This window comes from Pteronotus mesoamericanus, unplaced genomic scaffold (genome assembly GCF_021234165.1).
Source record: "Pteronotus mesoamericanus isolate MK-2021 breed Mesoamerican mustached bat unplaced genomic scaffold, CSHL_Meso_final contig_68, whole genome shotgun sequence".
NCBI classification, from domain to species: Eukaryota; Metazoa; Chordata; class Mammalia; order Chiroptera; family Mormoopidae; genus Pteronotus; species Pteronotus mesoamericanus.
Window position 1 is genome coordinate 26,354,842 of NW_026555234.1, and position 17,136 is coordinate 26,371,977.

Sequence of the window (17,136 nt, forward strand, 5' to 3'; positions counted from 1 at the left end):
CCTTCTGAGCCACAGAAAATCATATCTGAACTCTCATACAGCCAAGGGTTTTCTGAATAAGGCCAGAATTCTCACACCCAGCTGAAAAGAATCAGGATTTGAGAGGCGATTGGGTGTAGCCTGCAAAAACAACACATCCATCTTATCTGAGTGAGAGGACAGTAATACCCAGTGTGGAAAGTCTACCACGAAGCATTCCTACCAAGAAATGTATCAGGTCAGAGGGGAGGAGCATGTGATGAGAGCTCTAAGGAAATCTTAAGTATTTTAAACAAGAAGATTTTAGAGACGAGTGGAGAGAAAATTCTGAAAAACACATTCCCACCTCTGTTTGAAAGGAAAATCGTACATGACATGACATGACATGACATAGAGTACACAGAGGCCGCCCCATTTACTGTGTGGATGTGTCCCGAACATGCCAGTGCCTCCTAACCCTGTGTCCATCTAGCGATTACACAACTGCGCATTTGGTTACGTTTTGCTTGTCATGCCTACTATGCTTTACATACATTCTTGCTTTCTTCTAAACCCAGCTGGCAAATAACATGGAATCAAGACAGAACTGGGATTTGAATCCCTACCCTGCCAGCCACTGGTATATGTCCTTCAGCAAGTAAGTTAACTTACCTAACAATTTCTCTATCAGCAAAGTAAGACCAATATTACAGATTGAAGAGGGTTGTCCTGAGGATGAAATTAGATCAGTCATTCAAAGTCTTTGTCTGTGTGTGTGTGTGTGTGTGTGTGTGTGTGTGTGTGTGTAGTATATTTGGAAAAAATGCCGAGTACTTATTTATGACATTGCTATGTTTCTGTATAATGTATTTGTTTTGTTAATATTAATAAATTATATATACTGCAAAATTCAAACACAAAGTATAAAAGAGATGAAGTCAAACATAAGCAGAAACAGAAGCTATAACGTTTTCTTGCTCATCCCAAAGGATCACCCTGTGTGCCTCACTTCACCGGCCCCTGGACTAAGCAATCAGGGTAAAGAGCAGAGACTTGGAGCCTAGTAAATGCTCAAAAAGTTAGTCGATGAGCCCACAGATTGCAAATGTTCTTAAGCAAACAGTATAATAGGAAACTACTGGAATTTTAAACCACCAAATCACCAGAACATCATGCAAATTTTCATCTGGTGCATTTCACTTTTTAGTACAAATGAAAGTGATATTTTCAGCTACTAAGAATAGAAGTGGTAGTTTTATCTGAAAAAGCATCCCATTCTAATACAGAAGTTACTGTGGACTTGGCAGTCATAAATGTTCAAGCAAAGCCCTGTTTTCCATTAAGTTTTATATTTCTTTAGGAATCCTCTAAACCGCTGGTTGCCACGTGTTGCAAAGGGCGCTAAACTGTTGTACTTAGTCGCACTGAGTGTAATGGTCGACCTATAGTATGCCACATCAAGGCAGTCTTTAAAAAACACCCCCAGAAATGTCAACAATATTTTGGGGAGGACTAAAGGAAAAAATGTAAAAGACCCCTACCTCACTGCCAGTCTTAGTGCTTATCTCAGTGCCCAGGGGACTAAACCCCGTCTGAAATGGTATTTTCAGGTTATAAGTTTACTGCTTATCTCCCACCACTAAAATAAAGATAATAATTTTTCTTTCCCTTTCCCTTGCTGTACCTCAGAGCCCAGAACAGAGCCTGCCATGTGTTTGGGCATTTGTTGTTGAATCTTTCTAACCGTATGCTTCTCACATTCGTACATGACATAACTTGAAGGACAGGTTTCTTTTAAAAAAATGATCGAGTTGAAATTACTAAAGAATGTATTCTTTAAAGTTATTAGCTCCTTTTCTAACATATCCCTAAGTGAATCCTTAGTGACAACACACTGATACCAACATCCCCAATGTGCAGAAAGCATGAACTCCATTAGTACCAGGAATCAGGCTTCCATTAAGCAAACACCTACTAAAGAAATTTGGCTTCTGAGTCAATCATTTAATGGAGTCACTCCCTGGAGGTACAGTTCCTGCCCTCATGAAGCTTCAATCGAGTGGAGGATATACATGCATCACAAGTTTCAAAACTGGTGTACAACAGGATGTTGCTATCCGATTCCAAGGACAGCCAGATGGTGCCGAAATCCAGCTTTATGACGCCAGGCATGGCAGGGAGTTACTGTGGGTTGGGACGCAGACCCCCACAAAGTGGGTATTCTAATCAGGTGAGGCACATGAATTTTTCGGTTTCCCACTGCATATAAAAGTTATGTTTACACTATAGTCTATTAAGTGTGCGATAGAATTATGTCCAAAGGATCGTGTACATGCCTTAAAAAATACTTTGTTAAAAAATGCTAAACATCATCTGAACTCGTAGTGAGTCGTAACCTTTTTGCTGGTGGCGGGTCTTGCCTCAGTGCTGATGGCTGCTGACCCATCAGGTGGTGGTCGCTGAACGTTAAGGTGGCTGTGGCAATTTCTTAAAATAAGACAGCTATGAAGTTTGCTGAATTGGTTAACCTTTCCTTTCACTTGAACACTTCAGGGCCCCTGTAGGGTTATTAATTGGCCTAATTTCAGTATTGTTGTGTCTCAGGAAATAAAGAGGTCGGAGGAGTGAGGGAGATGGGGAACCGGTGCTGGTGGAATAGTCCGAACACTTATATTTATCCATTCAGTTCACCACCACCTTACACAGGCGCGGTTCATGGTGCCCCCAAAAATTACAACAGTAACATCGAAGACCACTGATCACAGATCAATAGAACAGACGTAATAATAATGAAAAAGTCTAAAATATTGTGAGAATTACCAAAAGGTGACACAGACACGAAGTGAACAAAGGCTGTTGGGAAAATGGCGCCAATAGGCTCACTTGATGCAGGGTTGTGTAAACGTTCAATTTGTAAAAATCCCGCACTATCTGCGAAGCACCATAAAGGGAAGTGCGATAAAATGAGGCACGCCTGTACTCTTAAGCTAAGAAATGATCCTCTTTGACTCATGTCTCTTAAAAAAACTTAAACAGATAAAAGTATTGGATAAGCTTTCATTTTTTAAAAACATTTCACAATTCATTCCTCATAACAAGGGAAAAAGGAAAGAATAATTTTATCACTAGGAAATACTTCTTCAATCATTGCCTAACCTAGACAAATATCTCACTCTGTGTTCTGTAATACTCAAGATAAATAATTTGCTTTCATAAACATGAGAAATGATTAATTTGTAATTTATGCAATGCTAAAGATATAACTGAATCCACCTATTGAAGCAGACAAATACAACAAAACTTTCAAAAAACTCTATTTACCTTCAATAATATGAAATATGAAAGCATACCTTCAAATTTCAAATACTGAATTAATTATAGCTTCCCTGATAACTAAGATCACAGCCCTCTGTGCCATTAATTTTCAAAGGAACCCAGCAGCACAACTCTGAGGAAAAAAAAAAAAAAAAAAAAAAAGAAAAAAAAAAAAAGTTCATGCCTTAGAAATACATTGGAATGAATGTAAAGTGGCGGATCAAAGGTGGTGAGCAATCGCGGAGAAATCATTGGTATTGAAGCATAACGCTTCATGATTATTGTTATTTACTTGATATTTCCCCTGATATAATACAAATAAATTAATGCTTGATTTAGTTTGAAAATATCTGAATTTTAAAAATGCAGACCAAGGAGGAAGTAGGGGAGGTGAAAGGCAAAGAGGGGAGCGGGGACGGAAAGAGGCTTTGCTTGGGGCAGTGGCCGCACGATGCTTTGTTGGGTTGTGCAACTGAAACCTGTACGGTCTGGCAAAACAATGTCACCCCAATAAACTCAACTAAAAACATAGATGCACATGATAGTGGTTTCATAATCTAAAATTACAAGTCCAAATACATTAATTATCTTTCAAAAGAATGAGGTTGAAGAAGGAAAACAGGTCAAGTGTGAGGTCTGAAAGCATGAGACAACTGTAAATTCTCTCAAGCTGTGACTAAGAGAGACAAAGAGGTGTTACTGTCCACATACCCAAAGTGACGCGATAGTTCTCCTCCAACTGGGTCAGGTCACCTCAAGGATCTGATAGGACTCTAGCAATCCTTTTTTTTTTTTTTTTGCATTTTAATGATCCTGTTTCTGAACAATTTTGCCTTCCTAGTAATAAAGGTCACCTCTTGGCCTCTGTTTAGTAACAGAAAGAAGATGCTTCAGTAACATCTTGAAGTAATATAGCGTTAGAATTATTTATTAAATTCTGAAAAGTTTACCACTGGAACGAGCCCAAACTGTACAGCCCTGTAGCAGAGATGATATTTTATAGTTGGATGTAAAAATCCTGAATCTTCTCATCTCACAGTGGCCGTGATTAGGGATAAAAATGTCTGGGAAGACTTTTTCAGCACCCCCCACCCCTTCCTTTAGCGTGTCCCTGGGGCGAAGGGAGTGCATTCTAGTGCTTGGAAGTGACAAAGCTCTGAACCAAGGGACGAATGTCTTGGTCTCCTTGGAAGTTCTTGGCCTATTTGCATATTGTTTCCAGCTATGCTAAAAGTTACAGCCCCCAAAGGAATATGGCTTTAACTACATTTCAAAAACTGAATTGCTTGTTTGAACAAACATTGGCGGGATAAGGCAGAGAGCAGGGTTTACAAGTACAACCTTAATCTTATTACAAAATTTTCACTTATTTTGTTACAGATGAAAAATATTCCTGTTTTCTGGAAAAGCTCTACACATCTTTCAAATTTTGAATGTCTTTATTGTAGCACCAACCACGGACACGCCAAGAGCACTCTGCATTATTAACTGAAATAGGTTCAGAAACGCCCTGTCTAGGACCACAAGGATGTTCTGATGTTTTCCTGGAAAGCGAGGGCAAATGTCCATAGCAATTTTGAGAGCACATTTTCTAAAAACTCCCACAGATGAAATATGACTTGGTTTTTAAACTGTGCTCAGTGGAGCCCCGGGGCTGTGCTCACGAACCAGAGAGGACAAGGCCAAGGCGGAGGGGAGACAGGAGCAGCGGCTTCTCTGTGCCCCACCACTCCCTAGCCGGAGCAGCCATTCTTTTATTTATCAGTCAATCAATATCTATAGGCTATATAAAAGTTATGATTCAGACAATATTTTGTTGGGAAAATGGGGGAGAGGGAGAAAGAGAGAAAGAGAGAGGGATAGAGACAGATACTTGAGAACCACTCTCTCAGTTTAAAATTTGCTCTCTTACGCGTTCAGTCCACCATTACATTCTACATAACAAATAGATCCCAATCACATTAAAAAAGATTACATAATTAACATGTCTCAATTAAAAGAGCCAAGGAAAGAGCCAAAATGGATGACCTGTGGACTGTGACAGCTGAAGGGAAAGCCAGGTGGCACACGAGCAGGGTCTGTGGTCGGCCGTGCTGACACTGCCTCACTAGGGTGACTTCGATGGCAGTTGCCACCGTGCTACCGAGCGCTAAGCCCAGCTGGTTTTAACAAGGCATGGCAGCTCAGACCAGCGAAGACATGGCATCTTCCTGGCTCTGGAGATACTGAATGATCAGGGTTGGAAAACGAATTTTTCAGAGAAACAGCTCCCAGCTGCAAAGACCCGCCCCGCTTTGTCACTGTGCCTATTCTTTCTCCCCTAAAAAGACCTCTGCTCTCCTTTAACTGGTAAAACAATCTTCTGAGGCTCATTTCAAAAGTTACCCCCAGGGATCTGTTCAGGCCAGGACACTCAAAAGGGCCACAGCCAAGCGCTCCTTATTGGCCTGTGTGTACTAACTAACATCTATTAAGCACCTACTGTGAATAACTGAATGAAACTACGGTTTCAGGGTAGGGATGGACTAGGAAACCAGTCCTCATTTGAAACAAGTTGGCTGAGTAAGAGAACCGTAATCTTTCTGGGTCTTAGACTTTTCAATAAAACTTAGGGACCATGGCTTATCACAAACTAAAGAGGAATTATCTATAAATTAACTTTTCCATTTATTTTAGGTAGGAGGTAGTTGTAAGGAAGACTTCTGTATTTCCAAACTTAAAACATACACACACATGTTCTGGACTTCCCTAGGCAACTTCAATTTCACCATGACTCACAATCGCCATCTGCTGGTAAAAGGTTAAATATCTATTTCATTTAAAGATGGAAATCACAGGGCTTTTAATAAGTTATTACACACACACACACACACACACACACACACACACACACCCCCCACCCCACCCTCCACCACTGTTTAACCTATAAAATCTAATCTATAAATTCTAGGATATTCAGGTTAAAAATGTTAGGCACATTAAACATTCAACTCCAGAGTTTTCTACAGTACACTTCACAAAGAAACAAAATATAATATCTAAAATCCATTTTCAAATATTTTATTGTCACTTATCATATATTAATTCCATCTCATTAGCATGGAGGAAAAACTGGCTACATTATATTCAGGCTATGTAGAAAGGAGGCAGAAGCATTTCCAAACAGGGTAAATTTTTATTTTTTCACTTCTCAAAGGGTAAGAAAAGCAAAAGATTAAAAATCAACACCATTAATGCTTCAAGACATGTGACTTTGGTTGGAAAGATCGAAAGAGATTATGGTCATGGCCTCATAAATAAAATATCTTATTCCTCCACATCACCTCCAAGACACAATCATATACAAGTATGTTAGGAAAAAAGAGAGAGAGGAATTCAGTAAGTTGATTAATAAAACAAGCCTCCTGCCATATGTGCGCATGTAAAATTCGGGGTGGGAAGGTTATCGGGTTGAAAGGTGCCATACAGGCTATCACAAGTCTTCTGAGAAATAAGCAGGATGCAAAAATAAATTCAAATATAAGGGAGAAAGGAGAAACAAACCAGCCCCTAACATGATCATTATCTATTGAGGACACAGGAGGACAGTGTCTAGAGCCACATACAACAGGGAGAACGGCCTGGAGTTGGAGCATGACATTTCCCAGGGGAGCGGGCACACGGGCAGTGGAAGGCAGAAAAAAAACATTGGCTTTTACTCACCTGAGAGCAAGATCAAATAAACTGCAGCTACCAGGAAGCTTGATTCCATGCAGTACAAATGTGAGTATAGTTGGAGGAAGTTATTTAATGGAAAATTAAAGGTTAGAATGATGATAATTTGAGTGGCTAAGAGCATGAACTTCTGCGCCAGAGTGAGAATTCTGGCTTGTTCTCTTATGAGCTGTGCAATCTCAGCCAAATTACTTCGCTTCGCTGTTGCCTTGATTTCTTTATCTGTAAAACTGGGGTAATTAATGCTACCTACCTCAATGGGATGTTGTGAAGATTTAATACATTAATAGATTCAAGTGCTACGAATAGCACCTGGCACAGTAAGAACTATGTAAAAATGCTTGCTATTCTTAGTTAAGGAAGCAAGATTTCTTGGTATTTATACAGCATCAATCATACTGTGTCCATAATTTTGGGGTTGACTAGCCTGGGTCTCTTTGAGAGCAAAATGAGAATATTTTTAGTTGTGACAGAAATGATGGGTGTATAATTTCTGATTGACATATTCTTTATTGTTAGCTACAGAGTCACATAAGCAATATATTTATTCTATTATTTTGAATTACACATTATATACCTTCCTTAACTATATGTACACATGCATTGTGACTTGTGTGCACATGTGCACATATGTGTGTATAAAGGGGGCATGTGTATGTCAGTGACGCAGAGGCAATGGAATAAGTACATCGGTGAGGAGATCGCTAAACTTTTAGTTTTAGCTTCAAAATAGTGACATGAGTAAAGACCTATCCAAAGTCATTCCAGAGACTTTTCAGCAAAAACTTGAACTGGTATTAAGATTTGTCAATGCTTAGACCAGAGGAGATTCAACAGTAAGTGGTATGTCAAGATATTGTGATTTTTATTTTATTGGCCCTGTGAGTAAAGAACTGGAGTTGTCTGGAAACCAAACTTTCTATATGAGCAAAACAGTCTTCCACGTACCTTTTCAATTAACTCATAACTCTCCTCGAGTTTGAGCTGCCTGTTCTGCACAGATGTTGATGCACGCTGATAGACCGCTCGCCACTCCTGGAAGTCGCTCTCTGAAATCTCAGCCACAGCAAAACATAAAGTTCTTAATCCTGAAAAGGTAGCATACAATGCCAACACCAAATAAAATTTTATTCAGAAGTCTGACACTTCCATTTTTATTTAACAAAGTCTCGTTCAGAAAACATTCCTTTAATTGCAACAATATGTTGAAGTCTGATTCAAATAGGACAAAACCTTAGCGTAAAATGTATGTTAATGTTTCCCTAGCCTTTAAAATGGGCACCCTGCTTCTAATTCCCAGCTCCTTCCATCCATCCTCCAGGCCTAGAGTGACTTTTTTTTAAAACCTAATTTTATCAGGTTATGCCTCTGCCTGAAATCCTTCATCTGTTTCCCCCAGAACAGAGTCCAAACCCTGAAGTCTGGCTCATTCACCGTGTATCAGTTGTTTTCAACTTTGTGTCCTGCCATTTACTTCCTCTATACCCGGGTCTTTGCACATGCTGGTCACTTTTTCTGCATTCCACCCGGGTCTTTGCACATGCTGGTCACTTTTTCTGCATTCCACCCACGTCAGCTCCCCTCCACAGTCTGCCTTGCACCTTCCTTTAAGACTCAGCTCTTAAAATCACTTCTTCAAAGCACCCTCTTCTCACCTTGGTCCCCTGGGCAGAATATCCCCAACACTGATAGGATGTGAATGACAATGTTTCATTGTTTTTCTTGTGGCTCTCCTACATTAGCTTAGTGCTCAGGGAAGGCAAGGACCCAGCCATACTGCAACTCCGGTGCCGAGAGCAATGGGTGGCTGCTCATACTGGCTTCATAGATGAGTACAAAGGGAGGAAGAGAGAGCCCAGTGAGGTCTGCTGGGAGAGCCACCTTCCTCTTCCTGGGACATGGGGTTGTATTTATTATTGTTCTTTAACACTAGAATTTTGTAGTCATAAAAACATCTTATAAAAACTGAGGAATTGTGACAAAAACCCCCCATCGGAAACACCCTGTGGAAAATATTCAAAGTTGATGTTTGAGGTGACCCGTTCTCGGTGCTCGGTGTCCATTGATTTCATAACTCACTTGGAGGCCACCTTCAGCTAGAAGAGAGTCGAGGGGTTGGGACAAGGAAGAGGCGAAGATCCTCTGTCAGCCGTGACAAACACAGTTAACGAGGTTCCCAAAAAGACAAGGCCCTCGCTCATTTGACTCTCAAATAACTAGGCCCTAGTGATCTCAGGTCCAATGAAATATGGCTGGGGAACCGGTCAGGAGCAAGAAGCAAATAACAGAGGACATAAAGTGCTCACAGCTTCTAAGAAAGCAGTAGCTTTGCCTATTGCCAGATCACTGAGAGAAGAACTTAAATCTTTAGGGCCATATTAGAGCATGTTTTTCTCTTTTGGAAACTTGGCTGGAAACTTACTCTGGGGTAACCATGGAGTACAAGTGCTGGTCAGACCAGGGCCAGAAAGATCAGGGTGGAGGTGGAGGCCATGCCAATGTGAATCTGTCTAAGAGCTGGCATGTCTGTAACGTCACAACCAGGCAGGAGGAAGATGCTCCACTAATCAGGAACCTGCGCTGCACGCTGGGTAGGCTCTGCCTGCCATGCCCCTTTCAGGTTGCACCATAAGGAACCTGAGCTCTATGGACAGGTCTCTCTATGCTCTTGCATTTCTGGAGGAAAATTGGGAGAAGGTTGTTCATGTCCTTGCTTTTTAAAGCCTAGTGTTTTAAACATTCCTCTCTTTTCACAGTTTGGATTAAGAGGAGAAAGAACCTGATTCGAGGTCAGGCTTGGTGTCACTGGCACCAATTCTGCCTAAGAAGACAAGAGTGAAAAGTCAGATGAGAGATTTAGATACAGCTCTGGCCACTCTGGTTAAGCTTAGACTTGAGATTCTACCAATTCTTGTATAATGGACCCTAATGTTTAACGACTCTCACTTCCTCTCATCTATTCTAGGTCTCCTCCCTAGACTGTGCACTGTCTCGTCATATGGATCATGTATTTCAGCAGGACAGAGAAAAAGGACTAAGCTTATTTACCGTGGACTCTTAAGCCTCACACAGAGTCTGAATAACTATGTACATAGTTATATCGGTATCTTTCTTTCTTTTCTTTTAATTCAGGTTAGAATACCCAGTTCTTTGCCTCTGGTTTCTTTTCCTTCTGCACAGCCTGAGATATAAAGTAAAGCATTTAAACTGCAAGTAGTATTCATTCTAAAAAATGGACAGATTTATAGGCCCTATACCCTCTAAAATAGTGGGGAAAAAAATGTTAGTAAGTACAGGAAAGCAAAATACAAATAATAGGCGGGAACAGCATAATATAATTAATCAACAGGAATTGTTACCTTGCTTTAGGAATCTCTAAGGAAGATAATAACAATGATCCTGCAGGTTATCAATAGTGCATGATTGTTTTAAAATTTTTAATGATGCTTTATCACAATAGTACACTCACCTTCTGTAGCAAACTGCTCTAAATGTTTTAGGGTAATTTCTTTGTATTTTGAGGTCTCTGCCAGTCGATCATAAATTACGGTGTCCTGGAAAACAAACAGAAGATATACATTTAAACTGAGCATTCTCAGTTAAATAAAATTGATCCTGGCAACATTATTAGCAGCAAATTGGCAATGACAACAACCACTTTTAGCACTGGTTTTAAGGCATAAAATATTTTCCCTTCACAACACCACTTCCCTAATGACACTAGCCAAGTAAGGTTTTAGTCTGATATTCTTCATTTTTCTCTTCTGAATAAATGTGTAGTTACTCCAATGTTCCAAATCTCATATTCAGGCAACATTTTGCCTCCCGCATGCTGTGGGATCTGTCCCCAGCCCTGAAAGCTGTGCAGAAAGGACACTGCCGTGTTCATAGGTGCTACAAGGGAGAATGCCCAGCCCTCAGAAAGCCTGGGACAGGCTCGACTGAACAGAGCTGGAGAGCTTGCCCGCTGCAGCACTTCTTCAGAGCCTTTCAAATACGGATGTGCACGGGGCATGTCTACGGCGGCCACGTGCACCTGCCCAAACTCATTCACTCCTGGACCTTTCAGGGCTGAGGGGGTCTGGATGGGACTGTGCTGACAAAAGAGCAAACTTTGAGAGGCACAGGTCTAAGCTCGCTGAGAGGGCTGGTGTGTAAAGTAGGGAGAATCTTGGATACACCTAGCATTGCCCTAGAGCTGAGTATTTCAGATTGTGTCATTTCAGCTTTAAGACTTAATGTACTTGGCCTGCAAAAATCCAATTACTGGATTATCTTTAAAGTTCCTGTCAGCTTTAATTGTATGCACCACTTATGTTTCTCTAACTTTTGGCCCTTTATAAACTGCCTATTGTTCCTTCAGTTATTCTCTTAGGCTTGGGTTTAACATTTTAAGAATTTTACTACTTGGCCTTCATGGTTTTATTTGACCAGGAAAAAATAAATCATTTACCTGCAATTACTTTCTCAGTGGTATTACCCACTTTGGGGTCTCCAGTCTCAGGGCTGAGATGTGGAAGCAGACTAATGGATTATGATTTAGAACCCTTGAGAGAAACAGAAAACTTAGTGACCTCAGAACAGATGGAATATTCCAGGCCCCAATTATGAATTTCTTTTCATTTTTCAGTGGCGGAACGGGAAGGGGGGCAAAGCAAAGGAAATAATAATTTCCCCTCATGGCTCCTTCCTGAGACTGAAAGGTATAACTTATGAACAATTTTTTTTCCCAGACGTTCATGAAATTTTCAATGAAATTAAAAGAGGGCATTTAAAACTAAGAAAATCTTTTTTAAAAGTAAAATCATGTAAACACAAGTGGTAAGAAGGCTAGGGAGATGAGGCTCTGCCATGCTGCCCGGCATTCTGGCGGAACAAACTGATGCTCAGGCTAGGAGGATTTTTTTACCGTCTTTACAGTGTTGAGAAAGAAAGGGACAGAATGTGACTTTCTGCATGAGTTGCAGAGCATGTTTTTAAATGACAATCACAACTGTCCACCCTTCCATGTGAAAAATACATACATACCGGTTCCTTTACACCCAGAGCAACACTCATTCACTCAGAGGGCTGTATCACATAGTCAAGCACTTGGCACATTGTTAGGAACAAAAAAGGCATCTTCCCGGGCACTGAAGCAGATCCGCCCTAGGACCAGGCTTAGAACCCACTGAGTCTGCATTGACAGGAAATCCTAACTGCGTTTGCTGATCTGTGTCGGTCCTTGGCAAGGTCAAAGTGGGGAATCACGGGGAGCGGGTGCTGCCAGAGTGGCGTGGCACAGATCACAGTCACTTATTTGTGTAAAGAGCCTAGAGCTGCAGGATGAAAAATCTTAGGTGAATTTTCATTCAAAGAGTTCATCATTTAGACTGACGTTCCACGCTGCTGTCCTTCCTACAGGGTGCTGCATGTGGCAGGTGTTCAAAGCATGTGTGAAATGAATATCTGAAGTAATCCTCAATCATCCTGCAATTTCACTTGTATGGAATACTACATTACACAATATTGCCAGATAAAGAAGGGACTATGTGGGGAAATGCAAGAGCCAACGATAAGGGGGCAGCAAGAAAAAAAGGAAAAAAAAAAAGAAAAAGAGGTCTCACATAATTACTTATATGACCACTGCAATTTATACTGAAGTTACCTAGATGATTGTGCTACAAGTCAGCCCATCATCATCAAGGAATCTGCTCTTGTCGTCAGGTTAAACAACAAGGTGAGACGGACCTGCTGCAGTACATTTGTGCCCCCGTGAACTGGAGTGTTTTCTAAAGACAGTAGACATGTCTGTGTTTAAATACAGACCAACAGGTTCTGGGTTTATGTGTGCCATTCAGAATTACTAATTAGTGATAACTAATTCCAGATACGGTCTTTTTGCATATGGCACAAAATTTTATTTAAGGGGGCACTTAAATTGAACTTTTCAGTCACTTTAAGGTCCTTAAAGCATTCTGCATACTTAGCCAAGTTTCTAATTTCTGCTCTGGAATGTAAGTATTGGAGTAGGACTTTTATTTTCTTGAATAAATTAAATTTTTATTTGGGCCAATGTAACTTTTCTTAAATTGGCTTCAATTACTGATATAAATTGTATATTGTACACTTTTCCTTTTTTTTTTCCATCTAAAAATTAACAAAGCAAGACAACCTCACTGCAGAAAACCTGGGAAGAAGTAAGAACTGTAAGTCATCCAACACACACACACACACACACACACACACACACACACACACACCCACCCCGCCCCCCCTTTGTGCTATATTCTAGACGAACTCTTCAGTACTATCTTCCAGTTCACTAATTCCACCCCTACCCCTTCAACTCTGTGTAGAGTTTATTCCATTTACTGATGTTCTTTTTAAAATTTATTTACCATTTCTAATTTATTCTATAGGTAGCCCCATTCTCCCCTTTCCCCTATTTTTTATTATAAATCATTGAAATATAAAAAATGATCATTTCTTTATCATGCTCAGCTCTAAACATCCTTTGTCAGACTGGTCCACACAGATGACCTCAACTGCAGTGAACCTACGGCCCCATTGTCTCTGTTCTTGCTGCCTCAGCTTGGCCCTTGCTCTCCCCCTCTCTGCCCGCCTCCCAGCCTAGTGGGTCTCTGTGCCCCCAGCAGAGGTGGGCAGGCTGGCTCCCGCCTGCATTTCCCAGGAAGCACTATTTGCCTCCATTGCCCCACAGAAACCAAATTCCAGCCACTCCTCCCTGATTCTGAACCCAGGGCCTGGAACTCATACCCTGCTCAGCTCAAGACTGCATTTCAATGCACTGCTTTGATTTTCTGTTCTTATTTTGCTTTTGAGCCCAGTTTTCTCCTTACAGTGTTCTGTGATTTTGGAATAGAGGAGATATATCAAAATAGGAACAAACTATGCTACTAATACTTTGACTTCTTAACTGACTTTTATTACTAAAGTATTGTGTTGCACTTGTCACTTTTGATTATTGACTCTACCGACAAGCCATCAGATTCCTTAGACTTTCCTCCACATTTCAGTCTCTTCCCGCCACCCTCCCCCCATTCCTCTACTTTTCACTCTTAGTCCTCCTTTCTTTTCATGTAATATTTTCTTCATGCGAGATCTCATCAATCCTTTGCTTTTAGTTTCCACGTATACTTGTTAACTCCTAAATCTGTGTCAGCACCCCAGGCTTCTTCCCCTATCAATTTCAGATTATCTCTGCCTTATGGCCCAGAGGTGGCTCCCAACACTCTATCTTGGATATGGTGTCCCTTAGTAAACTCTTAGCCAAGCAGAAATCTGGTAACAGTCCTGGATCCTCTCTCCCTCATCGCCCACATGTAATCAATTACTACATCCTAACTCTGTCCTCTCATTCCTCTCTGCAGCGGTCTTGGTTTAGGTCCTTACTGACTCTGGCCTCGACTATCATCAATAGCCTCAATGGGTAACTCCGTATGCATCTCTTTTCTGTCTTAACTCACTTCCTACATGGCATCAGAACAATCCAGAAAAAAGTAAAAGTTCTTGGGCATGAAAAACACCTATGAGCTAATTCAGGCCCATCTTTCCAGTCTTGCATTTTGCCATTCTCTGCCAAGCTACATGTAGTTCTTGAACGTACCCTGCTGTTTTATATGTCTATGCCTTTTTAGTATTTAAACATATTTCATAGTCAATTTGAAAATGGGGGAAAACAGTGCAATAAGTAAGTTAATATATGCAGACCACCTCTGTGATTATTTAAAAATGGAATCCAATGTTTTTATTTCATAGTCAATGCTTTAACTACCTAAAGTTCCTAGGTAAAAGATTCTTCAAAACTAAGAAAGATAAAATGTGAGTTGGGTATAGTAAACTGGACATACATATACCAACCATTTAAAGTGGGAGGTCTTAACGGCACTCTGTATTCCCTTATCACTGAATATTCCCATTGAGATACAGGTCTTTACAATGTACCTTAATATCTTAGCCTTATCTTCTCTTTACATATTTGCCTCACTAGTCTTGAGCTCCTGACAATGTTTGGGTCTTACTTTCCTTCCTATCTCCAAAATCCAATTCAAAGTCTGGTAGATAAAATGCACACAACAAATAAACGATAATTGTTTGAATTCACAACCAAAGGAATTCAAAACTATATTCATGAGAAATCACAAAATAGTTCTACCAAATACTTCACAACAAAAGATTCCAGAATTGCATTTTAATGCTTTAAAACCAAGGCACTGAAAAACACCAACAGAAAGTACTTAAAAAGCTTGGTCTTCTTAATAAGTTCAATTTCCAAGTTACATGTAATTTTAAAGCAATGTGGTTGATTATATTGAAATTTGCAAAGTTCTAAGTTGGTAAATTACCTGACTAGTCTAAGTAGACTAGGTACCTGGAAAGGAGAATTCAGAGGTAAAATACTAATTTTAAGAATAATAATAATAAAAAAAGACTCTGGTCCGTAGATTTCTTATTTTTCAATGAGTGGAAACATATTTTAACTAGGAAAAATTAAGCTGGAATGACATCTTACTGTTTCTGCCAATCAACCCTGCCAATATACTAAGGCCGACCAATAGTTAAAATTTCTGTTATTATTTAAAACAATGCAAGACAAATACTGATCACCCCATGAAGAAATTAGAGCAGTAATTGTGATCCAATTTGCCTTCGTTTCAGTGGTATTTAAAAAATTAAATTGAAACTGTGTGGATCACCACATTTCTAATATAATTAAAAAAAAATTTTCTGTATTTAAGTATCTTCTAAGTTAATTTATATTATATAAGCTTCCAATATTATGTATTAAAAATTAAATTATACAAATAACCTAGGCCAAACTTTTTCAAATACCAAATTTATCCAGAAGGAATTCCACGTTTCACCAGAAGAGGCCAAACACTATTACAATAAAACACCAACAAAAGTGGATGTCAGCAACTTCATGCTAAACATCTGTGTTACATTTCCATAGCAGAATGCTTAACATATACATTATAAACCATCATAAATCAAAACTGCAAAAGACAAAAATAAAAACTTACAGCTCCTTTGCAGTAAAGTCGTAACTTCCCGGATGGAGTGCGAACAATCACCGACATTCTTTTCCGAGCGCTGAAGAGGAAAAGGTTTTCCATAAGGTGTCATCATACTAAGAATACTCATCTATGTGTTTGCCATGCCTCACATATTTTAATACTCATGCTGAAGAAATAAATTTGACCAGATTATGAGCCCTGGCCTTCCACATACACAAACCCTCCCCTGGGTGTACCGTTGGGTACCTTGGAAAGTTGCTTTATGTATTTTAAGGCCCCAGGGTACCATGTGCTGCCCTGGAGGAAGGATTTATAAAACAGCTCTCTGGAGACCTGCAGGAGTTAGTACCCACCGGGGTGGAGGAGAGCTCTGGTTCCATGTGTTTATTTAAAAAAATACAGTGAAGCCAGAATGTTTTAGGATGAATCGTAAGTTACAGCTGTTATTAAACACAGAAATGGTGATCAATTTTAAGTACAAACCCAATCACACATAAAGGCAAACACTAACACTTTAAAACGAACTTAAACATTCACAACTACTGATTTTCAGTGATTACCAGCAAGGCACTGGCATTGGGTGAAAAATCTAATTTACATCACAAAGCTAAGCTAATGAGCACAGACATTTTAACACTGTTTTGGTGATATAAGCAGTTTAATAAAAACTGTTAGTCAAATACACATCTTTCAAAATATTAGCAAAGAGACAGCAAATAACACTGAGTAGAATGAACTGGTACAGCCTCGCATAGAGTGGGCCTCGTCTGGAACCCAGCGTGTGAAAGCCTTCTCTCCAGAAATGAGGGGGAGAAAGGACTTCTCAAATGTCTCTATCTATTTGTTACATCTTATAATGTTCTGCTGTGAAAAAACGGAGACAAGTCCAACATAAAGTAGCAGGGAAAGGTAGTGTCATAGCACACAGCCAGAACTTTCTTTCAGAAGTATCTAGAAATATTTAGTCTCCTCTTACCCGATCTATATTCCCATTGTACGGTCATGTACCACCCTGTGACATTTTGGTCAGCAACGGACCGCATAAATGATGGTGGCCCCGTAAGATTATAATGGGGCTGAAAACGCCCATCACCTGTTGAATCCATCCTAATGCCACAGCGCAACACAC

General features: G+C 40.0%; 1 protein-coding gene across 3 annotated transcripts in view; it reads right to left on the bottom strand.

Annotated features, from left to right (window-relative positions):
* Window positions 1-17,136, bottom strand: part of ATP8A1 (ATPase phospholipid transporting 8A1) — a 206,621-nt gene that overhangs the window by 87,704 nt on the left and 101,781 nt on the right. For all 3 annotated transcript variants that reach the window (XM_054582124.1, XM_054582126.1, XM_054582125.1), the window contains 3 exons: window positions 16,014-16,083; window positions 10,457-10,541; window positions 7,936-8,075 (listed from right to left, as the gene is read on the bottom strand). In XM_054582124.1, the coding sequence (XP_054438099.1) occupies window positions 7,936-8,075; window positions 10,457-10,541; window positions 16,014-16,083 (295 nt within the window). The remainder of the gene's footprint in view (window positions 1-7,935; window positions 8,076-10,456; window positions 10,542-16,013; window positions 16,084-17,136) is intronic.